The 18,582-nt window shown below is 36.5% G+C and overlaps 1 protein-coding gene across 1 annotated transcript in view; it reads right to left on the bottom strand.

Moving 5' to 3' along the window:
* col9a2 (procollagen, type IX, alpha 2) overlaps positions 1-18,582 on the bottom strand; it is a 110,752-nt gene that overhangs the window by 68,693 nt on the left and 23,477 nt on the right. Inside the window, exons 3-8 of the mRNA XM_028819358.2 lie at positions 16,484-16,519; positions 16,332-16,394; positions 10,228-10,281; positions 6,370-6,405; positions 6,099-6,122; positions 1,815-1,868 (exon numbers count right to left, since the gene is read on the bottom strand). Coding sequence (XP_028675191.2) covers positions 1,815-1,868; positions 6,099-6,122; positions 6,370-6,405; positions 10,228-10,281; positions 16,332-16,394; positions 16,484-16,519 — 267 coding nt within the window. The remainder of the gene's footprint in view (positions 1-1,814; positions 1,869-6,098; positions 6,123-6,369; positions 6,406-10,227; positions 10,282-16,331; positions 16,395-16,483; positions 16,520-18,582) is intronic.

The raw sequence follows: 18,582 nt of genomic DNA, 5'->3' as shown, positions 1-18,582 counted from the left end.
TGTCATATCCCTTGAACCTGTGTCTGACCAACGGGATATTGACGAAGGTCAAATATTTGATGAAGACACTGTGTCTGATTATTCATCATCAGGAGGAGAGGTACATTTTCCAAATAATGTTTGATCAAACTCCACTCTGATCAGTCCCATGTGCCCCAATCACATTTGGAAATCCTGGTAATGAGAATGTTAGGCTGATTGAGATTCTTCATGGAACTGTGGGTGTTTTTGCCTGAGTATTACCTACCTGCAATGGCATGAAATGCATCTTTTATTGTCTGCACACGCAGGTGTCCAGGAAACACTATGAAAACTCAAAGGAAATATTTCAGAGCCAAACAGACTTTACAAATTGCCTGGTAAACTGCACTTTTAGTTAGATTTTCCGCATCGCCTACAGTATATAAAAAAGTGCCGCTTGTAAAAAACCTCAAAGCAATGCCTACTGTCTGTGTGGTTGTGAGAGCCCGACTTCACCTAGTTTGACTTCGAATATAAGGTGCTAATAAATCTTTGAGGTACAATATTCCCCCTCGGCTAAAGCGTTATCTTTCGAAAATAATTTTCTCCGGGAGCAATAAAGGATCTTGCCGATCGCGCAAAACCCTCTCTATATGAAATTCTCTTCTTACGATTTGCGCACCAATATCAATTGGTCACTCATTCATGAATGGCGAAGCCATGACTGGATGACTTCCACGCACCGTCACTGATCACGTGTGTAAACTAATCCTTGTTTACGTAGAACAAACCTGCTCCGAGCAGGTTTGCGGATTAGGATGTGTTGCTATGACAACACTTCCAGCAAGAGTTTCAAAAAACCGACAGATCCAGGATCAGGCCAAATCGTCAACAATTACATCCGGCTAAATGACACGTACGAAAAATACCCCCCTGGTCATATGGATGTCGATTGTAGAAAGCAAATGATATCATTTTCAGTTAACTGCTATGTTTTGGGTATCATTTCAGTATTTTAGTTTTGCTTTCTAGTATTCAAGAAGCTCAAAGGATCTCAGGAATTCCAAACAGATTGATAACAAGCCCTCCGAAAGTTAGCAAGAGTTTAAGTATTAAGTACTCTGATGGTGGGAGATGTCAAGCATATTGTTTACATTGTATCCTGAGCAGAGAGTCCTGTAGATTCTCCTCCATCTATGCCTATTTGCTAACAAAGTGCAGCACCTATAAACTTTCTGATTCCTTTTTTTTTTTTATAACAGCATTGCTTTCTGTAGTGTCTGACCTACACATCATCCAATTAACAGTGGCTGTTAAAGAAATTACTTTCTTGTGGGTATAAATGAACTGAACAATAAACTTGTAACAGGTGAAGCATTACTTTATGTTTTTTTAATTGTTTGAAAAAAAATAATTAAAAAAACACAACTTTAAAAATAAAAATAAATTAACAAACAATGAAGACTCACTAATGTGCTTGTCTTGTGGTCTTGTATGTATCTTATCATCCAGTTGATGAACAGGCCAACTCTAATTTCAAAAGCAACAGGGGCGCGGTGGTGCTCAAACATAAAGAATGCTGGCAGTCACCTCCAGTTCGCCCTCTGGTGGTTGTTCCGAATGTCAACTGGATGATAACATGCATACAAGACTGCAAGATCTCCCCCCACCCTACCCAGAAGGGGGTGGGTTAGGGTTGATTTCACCCTACAGTATTTTTAGTCAACCAATGAGAAATATGTGTACCAAGTTTCATGAAAATAGCTCCAGCCATTTGGAAGTGATGTTGGAAAATACATACACACATTGACTTTTTTATATACAGTATATACAGTAGATTCAGCTTTTCTTACCTTGCTTCCTAGAACTCCAATTTTGCCAGGTAATCCTATTGGACCAGGAGGACCCTTAGACATGGAAAAGAAAGTGCAATATATTGAAACAAATTTTTTGAACCCAGTGTTCTGAAACAAAAACAGCTCAAATCAATAATAAAAATGCAAATATTAGTACGCACATTTTCTTGGTTATGTTTGACTTTGACAAATTAAATCATTGCTAAAGGAGCTATAGAATTAATCGTTAATAGTGTTTTATTTAAAAAATGGAATTGAAATTAATTATTTCTCTCTTAAATGCTGTAGCTTAAAATCCCTGTCATCAGGTCACAAGCTAATTCCTATTCAGTGCTCCAAAATCTTCAAAAAGAGTGAGTCTTTTGATTCTAAAAAAGATCAGAGTAAACAGGAAATATAATTTATGTATAATTACTTTGAAACAAAATGTAAACAACACAATACCTAGAAAATGAATCATTTCACGCGTCACTTATTAGTTACTCTGCAGAGCAGAAAATTAAGTATGATGTTGAATGTAGTACACCATTAGAAAAAGCAGATATTCAAGACAGCAACATTTACAGGAAAGTACTTTCATTTGTTTATGAACAATCAGAATAAATACACAGTATATTAATGCAAGAATATTTCAGAACAGAAAAGAAGTCTTGACTGCATCTTAAGGTGCTTAATTTAATGAAAATTATGTGAATATGTTTTGTCTAATTAGTCTTACTGCTCAATATACTTGTTTCAAGGCGCAGAGTCCCTCTATACTCCTGTATTAACAAGTGTTTTGTATCTGGATATAATTTAGCCAGATTACATTTACACATGGAATTAAAATGATCTGATGTCACCTTCTATTTGCAAAATTAAAATCAACCTTCTGTTTATGTGGGTGTGGTGTATAGACAGAAAAAGCATTTGCATTTACACCTTTTATTAAATATAGTTGCTATTCAATTCTGACCACCACTAAAAGTGGTTAAAGTGCATTTACACCTGGCTTTAATGTGGTAGTATTGTCTCGGACAAGAATACAAGTCTGCACTAACAGTCGTTTTTCAGAACTGTGATTACTGATTGACTTGCCAGACTAAGGGAATTTTATATATTAAATATTATATAAAACTCTTTGAAAACACATCACATCTCAATTGGAAAAAAATCCTGCTAGATATCTCTACTGATATGGACTGTGTAATGTGTTAGGAACAAAAGGATGCCACATCATTGATGGAAATGAAAATTATCAACCTACAGAGTGCTAACTTCAAAGACACCTCGGAAATCAAAAGTGAAATATGATGCAGCAGGCTAGTCCATTTTGCCAAAATTTCATTGCAGCAACTCAAAATCGTACTCAGTAGTTTGTATAGCCCCCACATGCTTGTATGCATGCCTGACAACATTGGGGCTCACTCCTAATGAGACAATGGATGGTGTCTTGGAGGATCTCCTCCCAGATCTGGACCAGGGCATCACTGACCTCCTGGACAGTCTGGGGTGCAACCTGGTGGCGTTGGATGGACTGAAACATAATGTCCCAGAAGTGTTCTATTAGATTTAGGTCACTAAAATAAATGTACTGTATCTACAAATATATATATATATATATATATATATATATATATATATATATATACAGTATATATATATAGTGAAGTCCAGGGCATGTACAGCTGCTTCAACCTGACACAGACAGGCAGTGGGACAAGTGTTGCACACAATACTCGGTTTATTTACATAAATCCTGCACAAACAGTAATGCACAGTCCCTTCTTTGCCGCCAGTCGTTCTGCCTCCACTCCTCCTCAAACTTTGTCCTCTTCCTTCCGACTCTGGCCGTTGACTTTTGGTAACCATCCCCTTTTTATAGAGCACCTGGAAGGACTCCAGGTGCCCAATGAGGGTGTGGCAGAAGTGCGGCCAAATAGGGCCCTGCAAATGTCCATGCGCCCCCTGGCGGGGTTCACGGGCACAACAGGGTTGAGCTTCTGTGCTAATGACCTGTGGCTCCTCTGCAAGCCAAGGGAGAAACATTCTTAAAAATACACTCTCCCCCGGTCCTCCCATACTCTGGGCGTCCACCACAATATATATGGATACAGTACATTTAGTTTAAAAAATACTGCAAATGTGCTGAATGAAATCAGCTACCAAGGAAATTTCTCAACAAATCTACATCACTGGTTTTTCAGTGTTGCTTGTTTTTTTTCAGCATTTAAGCCAGAAAGACTATGAGATTTTCACTTTGAAAGTGTAACGATATTTTATGTTTTTTTAAGTATAATAATTAAATAACAGAAATGACCATGAAAATTTAGTTATAATTAAGCATGCACATATCCATTTTCTAAACCTGCCTGTCCAAAGCAAGGTCACAGTGAAGATGGTGCTTATAACAGCAAGCATCAGATGCAAAGCAGGAATGATCCCCCAGATAGAGCACCAGCCCATTGCAGGTTGAACACACACACATACAATGGACACGCACGCACACACACGCACACTGCAAATGTAACACTGACAATCCACTTAACCTTTTCCATGGGAGGAAACCAGTGTGCAGACAGGGAGTGAATGTAACCTCCACACAAGGAGCACCCAGGACACAGACTCTGGTTTACTTATTGTGAGGTAGTAGCACAACAACTGCACCATGATGTATTATGATTCTAAAGGTGATAATTATTTTTTTGTCACAATAATTTTATTTTCAGCTTATTACATTGATACACTGTACAATATTCATTTATTTTTTTTTATCAATCCTGTCAATGTTCTCCTCTCTTGCTTAATGAATCTTAGCCTGAAGAGGTCTATTAGTTTTTTACATTTAAGATGTTTCACTTAAAGGTTTTCCAATGTTGTTGTTTGTCCTTGTGTCTACATAAACACAGGGAAATCCATTCTCTGTATTACATCTTGCCTGAAGAAGGGGTCTGAGTTGCCTTGAAAGCTTGCATATTGTAATCTTTTTAGTTAGCCAATAAAAGGTGTAATTTTGCTTGACTTCTCACTACATCCAGTCCTGTCGAGTAATTTTTAAAGAATACAAGCATTATGATAAATTCCTTACATCTCTTTGCAATCTCAATATTCTAGTTATAGTGCTATAGGAGGCCAAAATCTAATGTGGGTAATAACAACTCCGTGATGGCCAGTGCGATTTCCTACTCTGTGGTGTACTGGGCTGCTAACATCACTTCAAGAGATGCCCACCAAATCAACAAGGTAATCAAAAAGGCTGTATCAGTTATTGGACACACTCTGGACCCTCTGGAGGATAGTAACAGAATTAAAACAAAACTGAGTGTCATTATGAACAATGCTGCACATCCTCTCTCTGACACACTGAGTACTTTCAGCCTATGAATTATTCAGCAAAAGCGTGTCAGGAAACGCTACTAGGGCTCCTTTATAGCAACAGCAATAGATAGATAGATAGATAGATAGATAGATAGATAGATAGATAGATAGATAGATAGATAGATAGATAGATAGATAGATAGATAGATAGATAGATAGATAGATACTTTATTAATCCCAATGGGAAATTCACATTCTTCAGCAGCAGCATACTGATACAATAAATAATATTAAATTAAAGAATGATAATAATACAGGTGAAAAAAACAGACAATAACTATGTATAATGTTAAATATTAACGTTTACCCCCCCTGGTGGAATTAAAGAGTCGCATAGTTTGGGGGAGGAACGATCTCCTCAATCTGTCTGTGGAGCAGGACAGTGACAGCAGTCTGTCGCTGAAGCTGCTCTTCTGTCTGGAGATGACATTATTTAGTGGATGCAGTGGATTCTCCATAATTGATAGGAGCCTGCTGAGCGCCCTTCGCTCTGCCACAGATGTTAAACTGTCCAGCTCCATGCCAACAATAGAGCCTGCCTTCCTCACCAGTTTGTCCAGGCGTGAGGCGTCTTTCCTCTTAATGCCTGCATCTTGCCTCACTGTGACTGTAACTTCTCTATTTCATGCTTAAACATGTCAGAAGTTTTCCTTTGTTGTTTGTTATGATAATATTTTATTTATTTTCTGAGCTTTTATAAAAAAAGCATATTTCCCCCTGGGATAAATAAAGTGCTATCTATATCTGTCTATAACAATTAATAAAGCATTGATAGACTGATTGATTGACTGACTACTTAAAAAAGTTCAGTAGTCTCTGTATGTTACTTAGCCTCCTCGTTATATATTAGAAAGAACAGATCTTGCTCACATTCATGTTCCATAAAATTAAGATAAAAGAGATATGCAGAAATGCAATACTTACTGGAAGTCCTGGTAAACCGGGTCCCTAGGAAAAGAAAACATACATACAAGGGCATTTAACTTTTTTTTTCTTTTACATCCTCTTTTATATTTGATTACTTTAAATCTATACAAGTATGCCACTTTTTTAATTGTTACCATTTTTTTTAGCTTACTTGACTAGCATAAAAAGCTAGTGCTCATAATTTACTTATGGAAATCTAGTGCAAATATCTGAGTGGCAATTTAATTAATATTCAAAATATATTAATACAGAAAAGTGAAATACTTACAGCAAGACCAGTCTTCCCCACAGGACCAGGTTGTCCCTAGGATACAAAAAAATAATTTATATCTATTCATCCACCCTTCCATCAATTTTCTGAACTCCTAAATTCCATTAAATAGTTCAGGGGAGCCAGATTCAGTGCAAGGCAAGAATCCGCCCCGGACAGGACACCAGTCTGTCGCTTGGCACAGTCATACACTCATACTCATTCAGAACAGGCAGTTTAGAGTCAGGTGTCTTGAGAGATATTCCAAAAGGACAACAGGATAACATGCAGACCTCATACAGTGACCAGGGGCCTCATTTATAAAACGTATGTACGAATAAAAAGAGGTTCAAGATGTGCGTATCTAACTTGAACTTGCAAATGTCAGGTTGAATAAAAGAAAACTTGATGATAGGACATGTGTATATTTCTGGCAACTCTGACCCATGCATACATAATATTTCAGAGAACGTGGAAAATGATGAGACCCTTGATCAAGTAGGGAAATGCAGCCAAACCAGCTCTATGACAACTTACATGTATAATGTAATTAATATTACTGAACCATTATTATAATATGTATTGATGTGATAAACAAATTACACATAAAAAGTGATTAAGATGATGTACAGACTGTATTTTAATTCCCTTTTAAGGGGGCCAAAGCTGCGTATTTGCACTAATGAACTTTTATTTTGTTTTTTTGTCAGTTTATATCACCCTGCCTGTTGTCACTTCTCCAGGAATATCTCTACCAAGCTTCATTCCATCATACTCAAAATGCCAAAAGTCATTAACCTACTGGCAAAATGCTGCATCCAGTTTTTGTATGGTGTGGGTGGAAAATAATTAATGCATAGCATGTTTTTACCAAAATAAAAAGGCAATATGCAGTAGTGTCTGGTTCTCCTAACATAATCAGAGTAATTTACTGCACTCATCTTCTTATATAATATGACTACCATGGCTGTCTGTTTGTCTGTCCAGGATTTTAAATCACCTGTAGCTCGTAAACCGTTTCAACGATTGACCTGAAATTTGGTACACATATACCATGTGACATCTACTACCCACTTTCAGGGTGACGATTGACCACCAAGGTTATTCCTCTTTTTATTTTTATTTTATTTTATTATAGCAGGGCGGCTGTGTGGCGCATATGGGCTCCTTTCTCATCCCTACCACCTTTGCCATCACTTTCCCTACCTCTTCATATCTTAAATCATTCTTATGTCTTCAATCTGCCTCAAGTGCCAGCTTAAGTGAAAAATTAAGGAAAACGTACTAAGTAATTGCAACACAAACACTGACTTAATCAGTTTTAATGTGAAAAGATGCAGACGAAAGAAGAGAAGAAGTGGGCTGCTAAGGTGGAGAAAAGAAGAGCTGCTCAGGAAGCAGCAAGTGCATCAACCTCTGAGCAAACGAATGCTAAACGTATAGAGAAAGAGGATGAAAACTATGAATGCTCAAGTCAAGTGTATTCACTGCAAGTTACCTCACAGTGTGCCGTTACGGGTATTGCAACAAAAGTCTAGCGAGAATGAAGCTGCTCTTGTTCACCATGAGTAGTGACATTCCCAATAATGCACAAGTCAACGGTGATGCCAAGATGTGTCTGACAAATACTTTGGGCCCAGTCTCCTGGGTCAACCCATGATTCATTTATTTTGAGGTATATGGCTTTGGCAAACTTCATGGTACTGTATGTGGTGAATTGAAAGGTAATTGGCTGAACCCTCACCTCGCCTGTACTATTCACTGTAACAGCAATGATGTCATTACATGTGCCAGGTGATAGTGGGTACTTGCTAAGGTGTTGGTGCCTTATTCCTTTCCCGGTCCCCCAAACACAGTAGAGGCACCATAATGTATTGTATGACCTTGCACCTCATTTATGAAGCACAACCAGATATTCTTGAATACTGGCATCGGGGTCTTGATGGGTCAGAAGGGAGCTGCTCTGCCAGCCAATAAAGTTCTGTTGCATCCTGATAACCTATGTATGAGGCTGATTAGCATGCTTCATATGTGGATGTTTCAAGATGGCCTACAAGGTGCATTCAAATATGTACATTTACAAAGTGACTGTGATTTATAAACGATAAATTATGTAGAAATGTTTGTACGGCAGGCTTTATAAATCTGATTTTGTTTTTGCCATATGCATTTTTCTGTTTTTGGTGTGTGCATATTATCATACTTGAATCAATGCAAAGTTTTCTAAATGAGTCCTCAGTTTGTTGTGAAGCAGCATCACTAGCTACTACACTGTATTGCTATTGGAGATGTCAAATAATATTTATAAAACAGGTATGTGAGTGAATTAGTATAACAAATTAAATGAGACTGAATCAGGATAACAAATTAAATTAATACCATGTAGAAATATTAATGTGCAGATTGTACACAGAAATGTTACATTCTACTGAAACATTAGAAGATTATGTAATCCTGAATGATGAATAGGAATGGGCCTTACAAGATCATTCTTGATCTTACTCAGATTATAGATAATTATTTTTAGGATCAATGCAGTAACATACAGTAATTTTCTTATATAGGAAAAGCCTTTAAACTAGAAGCTGTATCATTGGCACAGGTAATAAAGTACTAAAAACTATATATTTTTAAAATGAGGTAGGCTTGTTGAAATCTGTGATCATTTTAATGAGTTTCAGCCAACATACATAATTCTAGAAGGAAGCTAAACTAAAACATAGCTGTTGTCATAGTTCTTATGACTTTCTTTATAATGAACGAAATTACCCAGCAATATTAAAAGTTCCTCTCATTTAGTGTTAAGAGCCTGGAGCCAATGCTGTCAAGAAAGTGTTAAAGGGAGGACATAATGGAAAAATGGAGCACAAGTCCACTACAGGGTTCCAATCTTCTAAACAATGTATTTTCTTTTACTGTCAGAATAAATTAGGATCTCAACTAAATGAGATTTAACAGCCAGTAACAAGACCCAGCGTGTTCCCTGGGAAAATGGAAAGACAATTGAACATTTCAGACAGTAAGGACTGTTCAGGAAACATTTCATACAGTTGCAGTGTCACCTAAAGCAAATCACATTCTTTATAGTTAAAGCCAAAAGAATGTAAAAGCATATATTAATAATGAAGTATTTACTAAGAGTAAGTTTTGTTTTTCATCCTTCAAATTTTTCCATCAAAGCAAGAATATTGTAAAAAAAAGGTTTTAAATCTTGACAAAAGAAGTTTCAGTTGAAAAAAACAGTTAAGCAAAAATTTGACGTCAGCATGTTATGATTGTGCTTAAAAGGAAATTTTCAAGACATTATCATTGTTAACCGGGCATTATTAAAATAAAGACATCATACTGCACAGCTATACAGCAAAGCAGCTAGGGCCAGAGCAATGCTGTAAGATTAATTTTATGTGTAAATCCAAAATCTAACCAAAAAATTGAAAACAAAAGAAAATCTGTTATACAATGCTCCCTCCTCAGCAGTGTTACTGTGTTTCAAAACAGTTTTTATACAGTATGTCAATGCAGTTTCGCATTTAGTTGATGCTTCCAAAGTTACTGTTTTCTTTCTCAATAAAGTCCAAAAGTCATTCAGATAGGAGTCTGCCTCTTTTTTCACATAATTTATAGGTATTCAACAATCTTTCACTTGTAAATTGATTAATATATAATACTTTTACTAGTACATTTCCACAAAATAAATTTAAATGTATATGCCATCCTAGGATGAGGTGTAAGCTCCCATTCACAAGGTCATTAAGCCATGCCAACTGATAAAACGTGTTTAATCTCATTCACTCCTCGGTCAAATATTCTTTTCTTGTCTCCCAATCTGACAGCTCACTTGCAGATTAAAACTGATCCTGGGTGCAATTACGATACCTTTGGTCCTGGATTTCCGGGCCGGCCCCTGTCTCCCTTGACACCGATCACACCCTTAGGAAAAGAATCAGAGAAGAGTTAGAAGAGAGGAAAGTGTAGTAGAAGAAATGAGAAACAAAAGGATAAGCTCAAAATCTTCTAAGCATAACATACACAAAAATAAACTAAATTGAAAATAGAAACCATGGTAGAGCTGAGAACTCTCCATATCAGAAAACATTTTAAAATTGAATATCAAATAACAAAGATGAAAGCTGCTTTAAATAAACCTTTGATAACATAAAGAACACTTGAGCTCAGTAAACTTAGCAGCAGGGAATCTCTAAGGCGTTAGGTTTTCATTCAAGTTAATTCCAGTTTTTCATTGGTTAAACCTGCTGTTACTTCCCAGTTGATTGTCTAGAAAGTCATTTTTTCAGTTTTGATAAGAATTGTGTTATTTGTTATTCATTCATTCTTTTTCCAAATTTGCTAATTCCTAATTAGCAAATCCTAGCAACATCTGGCACAAGGAACGCCTGCTGACCAAAGGACTCACAAATACATACAAACACACAGGCACAGATAATTCAGAGGTGACAGTTAAACACGTGTGTCTGTCAGATAGGCCGGGGAAAGCCGGAGTATGCAGAGAAAACACTGATCTGGTATTGACCAGTCGGAAGACTAAACAAACATACGGTAAGCCTCTGCAGCTAAGAGGCAGAATGCAAATCACTTGTTGTCATGTAACTTTAGTTTGTTGTATTTGGTTTTATTTCAGTTTATCTGTGAGGATTCATTACATGTCAGTACACTTTACTGATTTTGCTTTTAAGGTTTTTGCTGTGTTACTTTGAAGCTTTGTGTCTATTTATTCTAGCAGTGGATGATACTGAAGTAGTTGCAGTCTTTTCTCTCCTTTTTATCTTACTATTTAGGGAATAAACTCCATAACAGAATGTGAATCAGAAAAAAATAAATGATGAGAATATTGTAGATTAAAAACAAAAAATACATGACAAAATATTAGAGCAAAATTTTACAGGATATCATCTACAACACATATCATTACAACTTTATTATTAAAAAAGAAAAAAATATACAGTATACCCTGGAGTCTTTCTGACTAGACTAAGAGCAGACAAAATAGCTCTGTTAGAATCAGAAATGAGTGACTTATTATGAAGCTGGTTGGAATGACAACCTGAAGCCTTAGAAGTCCCACAGGTTCAGGATTGAAAATCAATGTTTAGTAAACACACAGCAGGGCAAAATATCCTTCCCAAATATTTAATGTCATTATTTATCTTTATGTTCCATTATGATGCTTCATTTAACCTTAAATATATAGTCATTTCAACTAATGTAAAATGCACTCAGTACTCCAAACTTACCCCTGGGAACAAATAAAGTTCTATCTGTCTACTCTCCATTCCTCTTGCCCACTTTGTAGCTATTCACCTTTTGAGATATGTAGTACTATAGTTTATCTGATACATTTTTTTTTCCTTTGACTTATCATCAAACATTTGCTTTTTAACAAAAAAATAAAAAATAACCGTGTTGCTCTATTTATAATTTTTTTTTTTTATCTTTTATATTATGAAAGTACTGTTTATACCTAAGTATTCACACTGTACACATTTCTCAAACTTAATTTAATGACGGAGGTGTATTTAAGTTAGAACATGCATTATGTGCCATGTTGTGTCATTTTCAAATGCACTTACTGTAAGCCTGCACATGGGTATGGGGTGGGTGCCAGTGATTATCCTGGCAGCACTGGGTTCAAGGAGGATAAATAGGGCCAAAAAGCACACACTCTATCTGCCAAACTGAATGAAGTGAAGTGTATTTAAGGTTAAGAGGCCATTTCTTTTTTCAAGATGTTCTTTTTTGAAGGTTTCTGGAGGCAAGCTGTGCAATTTCTTGGCATGAATAGTTCCTGCTTTGTAAGTGGAACCCATGCTGTTCTGGCATTAATTCATTGGCGATGTGACAGTCATTAGCTGGTTTTAGCTGGTGTCGTCATGCCGGCAAACTGTCTGTACTTGAACCTTTATTCCCTGCGTAATTTTGATACACTTGCTTTAGTTATTTGATTTGTTTTGTTTAACTTTCATTTTTTTGCACAATGAAGTGACAGGTGTACTGGAGCACAGGGTGCTATGTTGACAGTGCTTGATGCAATAGGAAAACATTGTGTTCCATAAACAAGCATAGAATTAATTTGTATTTTATACAAAACAAGAGTAGAAAAAATTTTAATGTGTCAGTAGGTTTTGTGCCCTAGGATGCAAGTCGCCCAAACTATTCTATAACATTTCAATAATTATTTACCGCTCTGATGCTGATCTTTCAGATCATGAAATAGGTCATTACGATAGCAATTGACCAGAAGAATTCATAATTAATTACAGAATTATGGGATTTGAGAGTTCCTCTAGAGTACCGATTTCTCTTGCACGATTTGGCTCAAAAACTAATCAGCATATCGTTGTCTTATAACAGGCTGAAGTTTCAAGTTTGGTATTTTTCCATTCACCCATTTTAGCTCTAGACTGTCCTCAAGAAACTGTGACACACAGACAAACACACACACCCATCATGGAGATATTAATATTTTCAGTATTAGGGGACCCTAAAACATTGAGTTCTGTTGAAAACCGGAGACTGAAAATTTGACAAATCTAAAGCTTTTGCTCCTCCCCCATAGACAACAGGTTATAGTGGTGGAGGACACAAAGCAAAAACAGCAAAAGCAATACAGTATACACCACATGCATTATGTGGGTAAATAAATACATATCTGACACTTGTGTTTGATCGAGTCAATGTACAGTTATTGTCCTCTTCCGACCTCTTGCTTTTAAAATACCCATACTGCATTGCAATAAAAATGTATATGCAAAAATTAGACAAAAAAAACTTTAGATGGGAGTTGCTTTGCTTGCATTTAGCAAAAAAAAAAATCTGTCAAAGGGGTAACAAAATTTACTTGACAAGATTTCTTAAAGTAAGCTAAATAATCATAAATACAGATTTTTGGATAAATCAATAATTCTTACAATAAGGAAAACTAGATTTATTGACATGATTTAAATACTTTTCACTTGGCTTAGATTTCATTTTTTGCATTGTGAGTTTTGGAGAAAAAGACCTGAGAATAAATGTAACAAGTATATTTAAAACTAGTTTAAGACACTGGAATGAGTAGGATTTATTTACTCAGGTGTTGGCACTTTGTCTGAACTGCAATGTTTATGTGGTTTAATCGTTTATATTTATTTTCTTTTTTAACTTTTAGCTGCATAGCTTCCAAGATGCTACATCTGGATTGGATTGCCCCCTGTAGCCTGGAAGCGACCTTTTGATATTTAAATCTTTGAATCATACTCCTGAAAGAGGAATAAAAAACTCCGGTCACTTTACCTCAAAGGCAAACCTAAATGAATAAATAGACAGATCAGGTAGTAGTTTCTCAACTCTTGGAGGTCTGAAGGTTTATTTTTGGAGTTGATTGTGAGCCAACTTGTTTACTTTCCATTATCTATTGTACAAAAAGACAAGCTCCTCAACAGTAATGATGACAGATTTGTTGGTTTTTAAATTTGGCTTCAAAGTTGCTTTACACATATTTAAGACTGGTTGAAAGACATCATTTTAAAGAATACATGAAAGAGTCAAGGAAAGGAAAAGTTAACTCGCATCATGAAGTCTATTATTTTCAAAAGCTTTTCTTCAGAACAAACTGTCCTTTACTGATTCTCCCCATAGCAGTGGAATCTTTCTTGCCAAAAGGTGTGCAGAACAACACGTGCCGACTTTCCTTTTTGTGTAGTTGTTATTTTGTCATAAACAGGCAATTTTCTAAATGTTAAAATGGTAATTAACTGTGTCCAGTACTTACAGTGCCAATAAATAGTGAACACCTCCCTGGAAGTTTTCATAGTTTGCTATATAACATTGAGTCTCAGTGGATTTCATTTGGTTGTTTATGACAACAGAAATGACTCAAATGACAAAGTAGAAACAGATCCCTGTAAAGTGATGTAAATTAATTTGAAATATAAAACACAAAACAATCAATCCCATAACATTTCAACCCTTCAGATCACTATTTAGTAGATGCACCAAAGGCAGCCATTTCAGCCTTGAGTCCATGTGCACAGGTCTCTCTGACAGCTTTACCCCTCTGGACACTGTCATTTTTCCCTTTCTTCTTTGGAGAATTGCTCAAGCTCTGTCAGATTGCATGGTGATTATTCCATACTAGACTGAGATATGGTCTCGGACTCAGCCTCTCCAGGACATTAAAATTGTTGTTTTCAAACCATTCCTGTGTCCAGGATTTCCCTATATTTTGTTGTATTTATTTTCCCCTCCTCCTTCGCAAGCCTTCCATGGATGGCTGCAGAGAAGCATCTCTGCCAGAACCATGTACCATGGTGGAGATGGTGTGTTTTTGTTAATGAAGAGTGTTTGGAAAACATGATGTTTAATCTAATGGTCAAAAGGCCCAGTTTTGGTCTGATCACAGAAACTTCTTCTAGCTGACTTCAGAGTCTCTCATGTATTTTCTGAGGTGTCATATCTATTTTTTAACAAGAGGCCTTCTTGTTGCCACTCTTTCATAAAGATGTGACTGGTGAAGCACGCTGGCAACAGTTACATGCACACTTCTCCAATCTCAGCCATTTGTCAAGCATGATTTGGTGTCCTGGCTGTGATGCACTATATCTCCTTTACCAGCTGGGTGGCCAGTATAATGAAACAGCTAAAAGGATGGAGGAGCATCCCAATAGAGTAGCTTGGAGCCCCCTCCAAGCCAGGAGTCTGTCGTGGAGGGGTTGCATGATGCCCCCATAATCAGTTGGGAGGCCATAATAAGGAATGGAAAGATAAGCCTCCTGAGCAAGATGGGAGCTATTCCCTCCTTCAGTTGGAATGGGGGAATTAGAAATGGACAGAGGGAAACTGCTTACAAAGAACAGCTGTTCCCACAGTATGCAAGATGGCATTTGAACCCGTAGGACTATATGGAAATTATAGTTATGTTAGGTTCTATGAGTGCCTCCAGAGGGCTCTGACAGGAAAGGACTCTGAATCTGAACCGTAAGTTGCAGTGCTCTGGCATAAAACTGTCACCCTGCCTTCCTCAGGCGAGTCAGAATCAAGAGAGGAAGAGGACACACCTTGTCTGGGAGGACTGGAGGAAAAAGAAGTGAGAGAGAATTGTTTGTGCTAGATTGTTTCAAAGGTATTTTGCTTAAATAAAAAAAAAAAAACAAACTTGGGATTGTTGTTGATACAGTTGTGTCTGGGGGTCTCAGACAACTTGAAACTCTTCACTCTTGATGGATTCCCTCACTAGTCTTCTTCTTGCATGATCATTTCTCTTAATGGTTGATTTAACTGGACTGACTTGGACATTTTCTTGTCTCCATCTCCCGACTTGTGCTTTTCATTCACCTTTTCATGGAGTTGCTTGGAGTGTCATTTTGACTTCTTTGTGTAGATTAAGCCATGATGCTGACTCAAAACATGTTGGATCTTCCAGATAAGGTGCATTTATATTACAATCAACTGAAACCCCCTGACTACAGACAGGTGATCTCTAAAATCAATCGGCTATGTCAGTGTTGATTGAGGTCTGCCATACTAAAGGGGATGAATGCATATGAAATAAATTATTTTGTGTTTGATTAATTAATTTAGATTACTTGGTAGAGATCTGTTGTTATTTTGAGATTAAGGAGGATGTTTCTGTTGATCAATGTCAAAGTTAAGCCAAATAAACCCACTTTGATTCAATGTTGTGCAACAATAAAATGTGAAATTTTCACTTTTTATATATACTATTCATTCTGTATGTATTGATGAAGATACACAGTTTGGTGTTAGAAAGCAACATTATTTATTAAGTTTATATCAGTTCCAAAATTTATAATCCATCATCTATTTTCTAAACATACTTGGAGTAGTGTAGGGCCATATGGACTAGAGCCTATCCTGACACTATCAAAACAAAAGATATGTATTTTAAAAAGATGTACTATAGGCACACAAAAATTACACCACAGTGTAAAGTTATAATTACCAATGAATTGTAACAGACTTACATCTATCCCTGGTTCTCCAGGAGGGCCATCTGGACCAGGTTGGCCTGGCTCGCCTTTTGCACCCTGAAATTTTGATATAAACATGAATTTGTTATTTAATTCATAGAAAAATTCCAATTTCTAAATAAATAGTAAATTATACCAATACGTACAGCTGGGCCAGGTGGTCCTGGTGGGCCTTTTTCACCCTGAAGGGAAAAAAAATAACACAGGAGAAAATTAAGAGTATTTCCTGTAATATTTAATAAAGTATGCATTGTAATACCTGCCCTATAAAGACAACATAGCACAGCTATGTACTGCTGCTCTATACTCATGTTGCTTTTTAAATATAACAAGATAAGCAGCTTCTGCTTTTCAGATTCTGATGACTTTTTATCATTGAACTATGCATCAGTGTTTTTATTTTTCTGTTTTACCAGTCAGAGTAACCTCTAAAGCAAAGTTAATGAAGGCTGCAACCCAGGAAATGCATTAACTAGTTTGTTGAAAACATTACAAAAGCTAATTCTGGGTCAATCAGCACACAGCATTTTGTAGGCACAAGCGAATAAGCTGTAATCAATAAACAATACACTGCAGCAGTGGTCAGTGACCTTAAATGCTGCATACAAATATGATGCCATCTTTACATATGCAAAATACTGAGCAAAAGCCTTGGGCAACCTGGAATTTTTTAATATAAAGTTTGTCTTAGCTTTTTACTTTTTGTCTTCTGCATTAGAATGTCAGTACAAAAATAACAGATTTCAAATTTCCAAACATAATTTTCCAAGACATTAAATGTTACAGAGAAAAGTTTGTATTTAGGTAAAATGTTGACTTTGTAGGTGGTGCTGGTGCATGATTAAATAAAGATAACGAAGAGATGGTAGTGATCCATGGCACAATGAGTTGATTGGACGCTTCTATCCTCATTTCTGTTCCAGTTAATCAGTTTGATTCAAACTGAGTGAAGGATAAGAAGACTTAAAGGTGAGGGTGTGGCAGATGTGACAGTTTAACCTTCAAATCATCAATTCTTATATCAAGACAAGAGTGAACAGAGCAACAAAATATTAGTTGGTCATCCTGTATCAGTAAAGTCTCTCCCAATAACAAGGAATTTCAAGATGAACACAATGAAATGGTTAAGGCAGAGGATCAGAAATATGTGGTTGGCCATGGAAAATGAGCACAGCAGAAATGAGGTACATCATACCACCCCTTCAGAATCAGAAGAACTCCAGCACTGCTAACAGCTCTGAACTCACAGACACCACTAGATATCATGTGTGCTCCTCTGCAGTTCAGAGAAATCTTGTTAGAAGAATAAAGGAGTTGCTACCCAACAGCCATTCCTCCAAAATGGAAGCAAAGCTAAGACTCACCCTATGCATACAATCTCTGGGATTGGGGGGTGCTGACAAAAGGCAGCATGGGCTCTGGATGAACAAGTCATAATTTGAAACTCTTGGTGCAAAATGGATGCAGTTTCCTCATAGAATAGCTGGATAGCCCTACATGATGGGTGTCCACAGCTAACAGTAAAGCATGGTGGAGGATATTGAATGTTTGCAGCTGCATTTCTCCAAATGAAGCTTGTTAAGTTGGCCATCACACAAAGTGATTATTAACAACTACATTCTGCATATGTGGATAATGACCCATAAACACATATCGCCAGTCTTAAAGTACTATCTAAGCAAAAAGAACTAGAAATTCTGCAAAAGCTGGTATGGCCTCCCTAGAGCTTTGATCTCTACATATTTGAGATTATCTGGAAATAATCCAGAGAGATAAAAGCAAATGAGACAGGAAAAAGTCTCTAGAAAAACTGGTGCAACATCTCCAAGATTCTTGGAATGACCTACCAGGGTACCTAAGAGAGTTGATGCAGATTTAAAGTCAGAGAGGTCACACCAAAAATTGATTTGATTTAGTTTGTATATTGTTTACAGTAGTACTTGTTATAGTAAATACTGAGAAAGTTTTCATTTCATTGTTTTTGAAAACTGTTTTTGATTTATAGAATCTTTTTTATATGCCTAAGATTATGTATAGTACTGTATACATATATATCTTACAATTGGAATAGCAGCATAAGAAATGCATTTAGCAGCTTAGGGTTTACCTGAAGCCAAACAATACATGAAGTTAAAGGAGGTTTGAACTTTCAATCTAAAAACAGAAGTCTGTAATATCTACCCAGTAATACTTATACTGCTCACACCCATTAGTGAAATAGTAAACAAGTACTATACAATGTAGT

The sequence above is a fragment of the Erpetoichthys calabaricus genome, chromosome 14, assembly GCF_900747795.2.
Source record: "Erpetoichthys calabaricus chromosome 14, fErpCal1.3, whole genome shotgun sequence".
NCBI classification, from domain to species: Eukaryota; Metazoa; Chordata; class Cladistia; order Polypteriformes; family Polypteridae; genus Erpetoichthys; species Erpetoichthys calabaricus.
The sequence above is the reverse complement of the archived record's forward strand: the minus strand, read 5'-3'. Positions and strand labels throughout refer to the sequence as shown.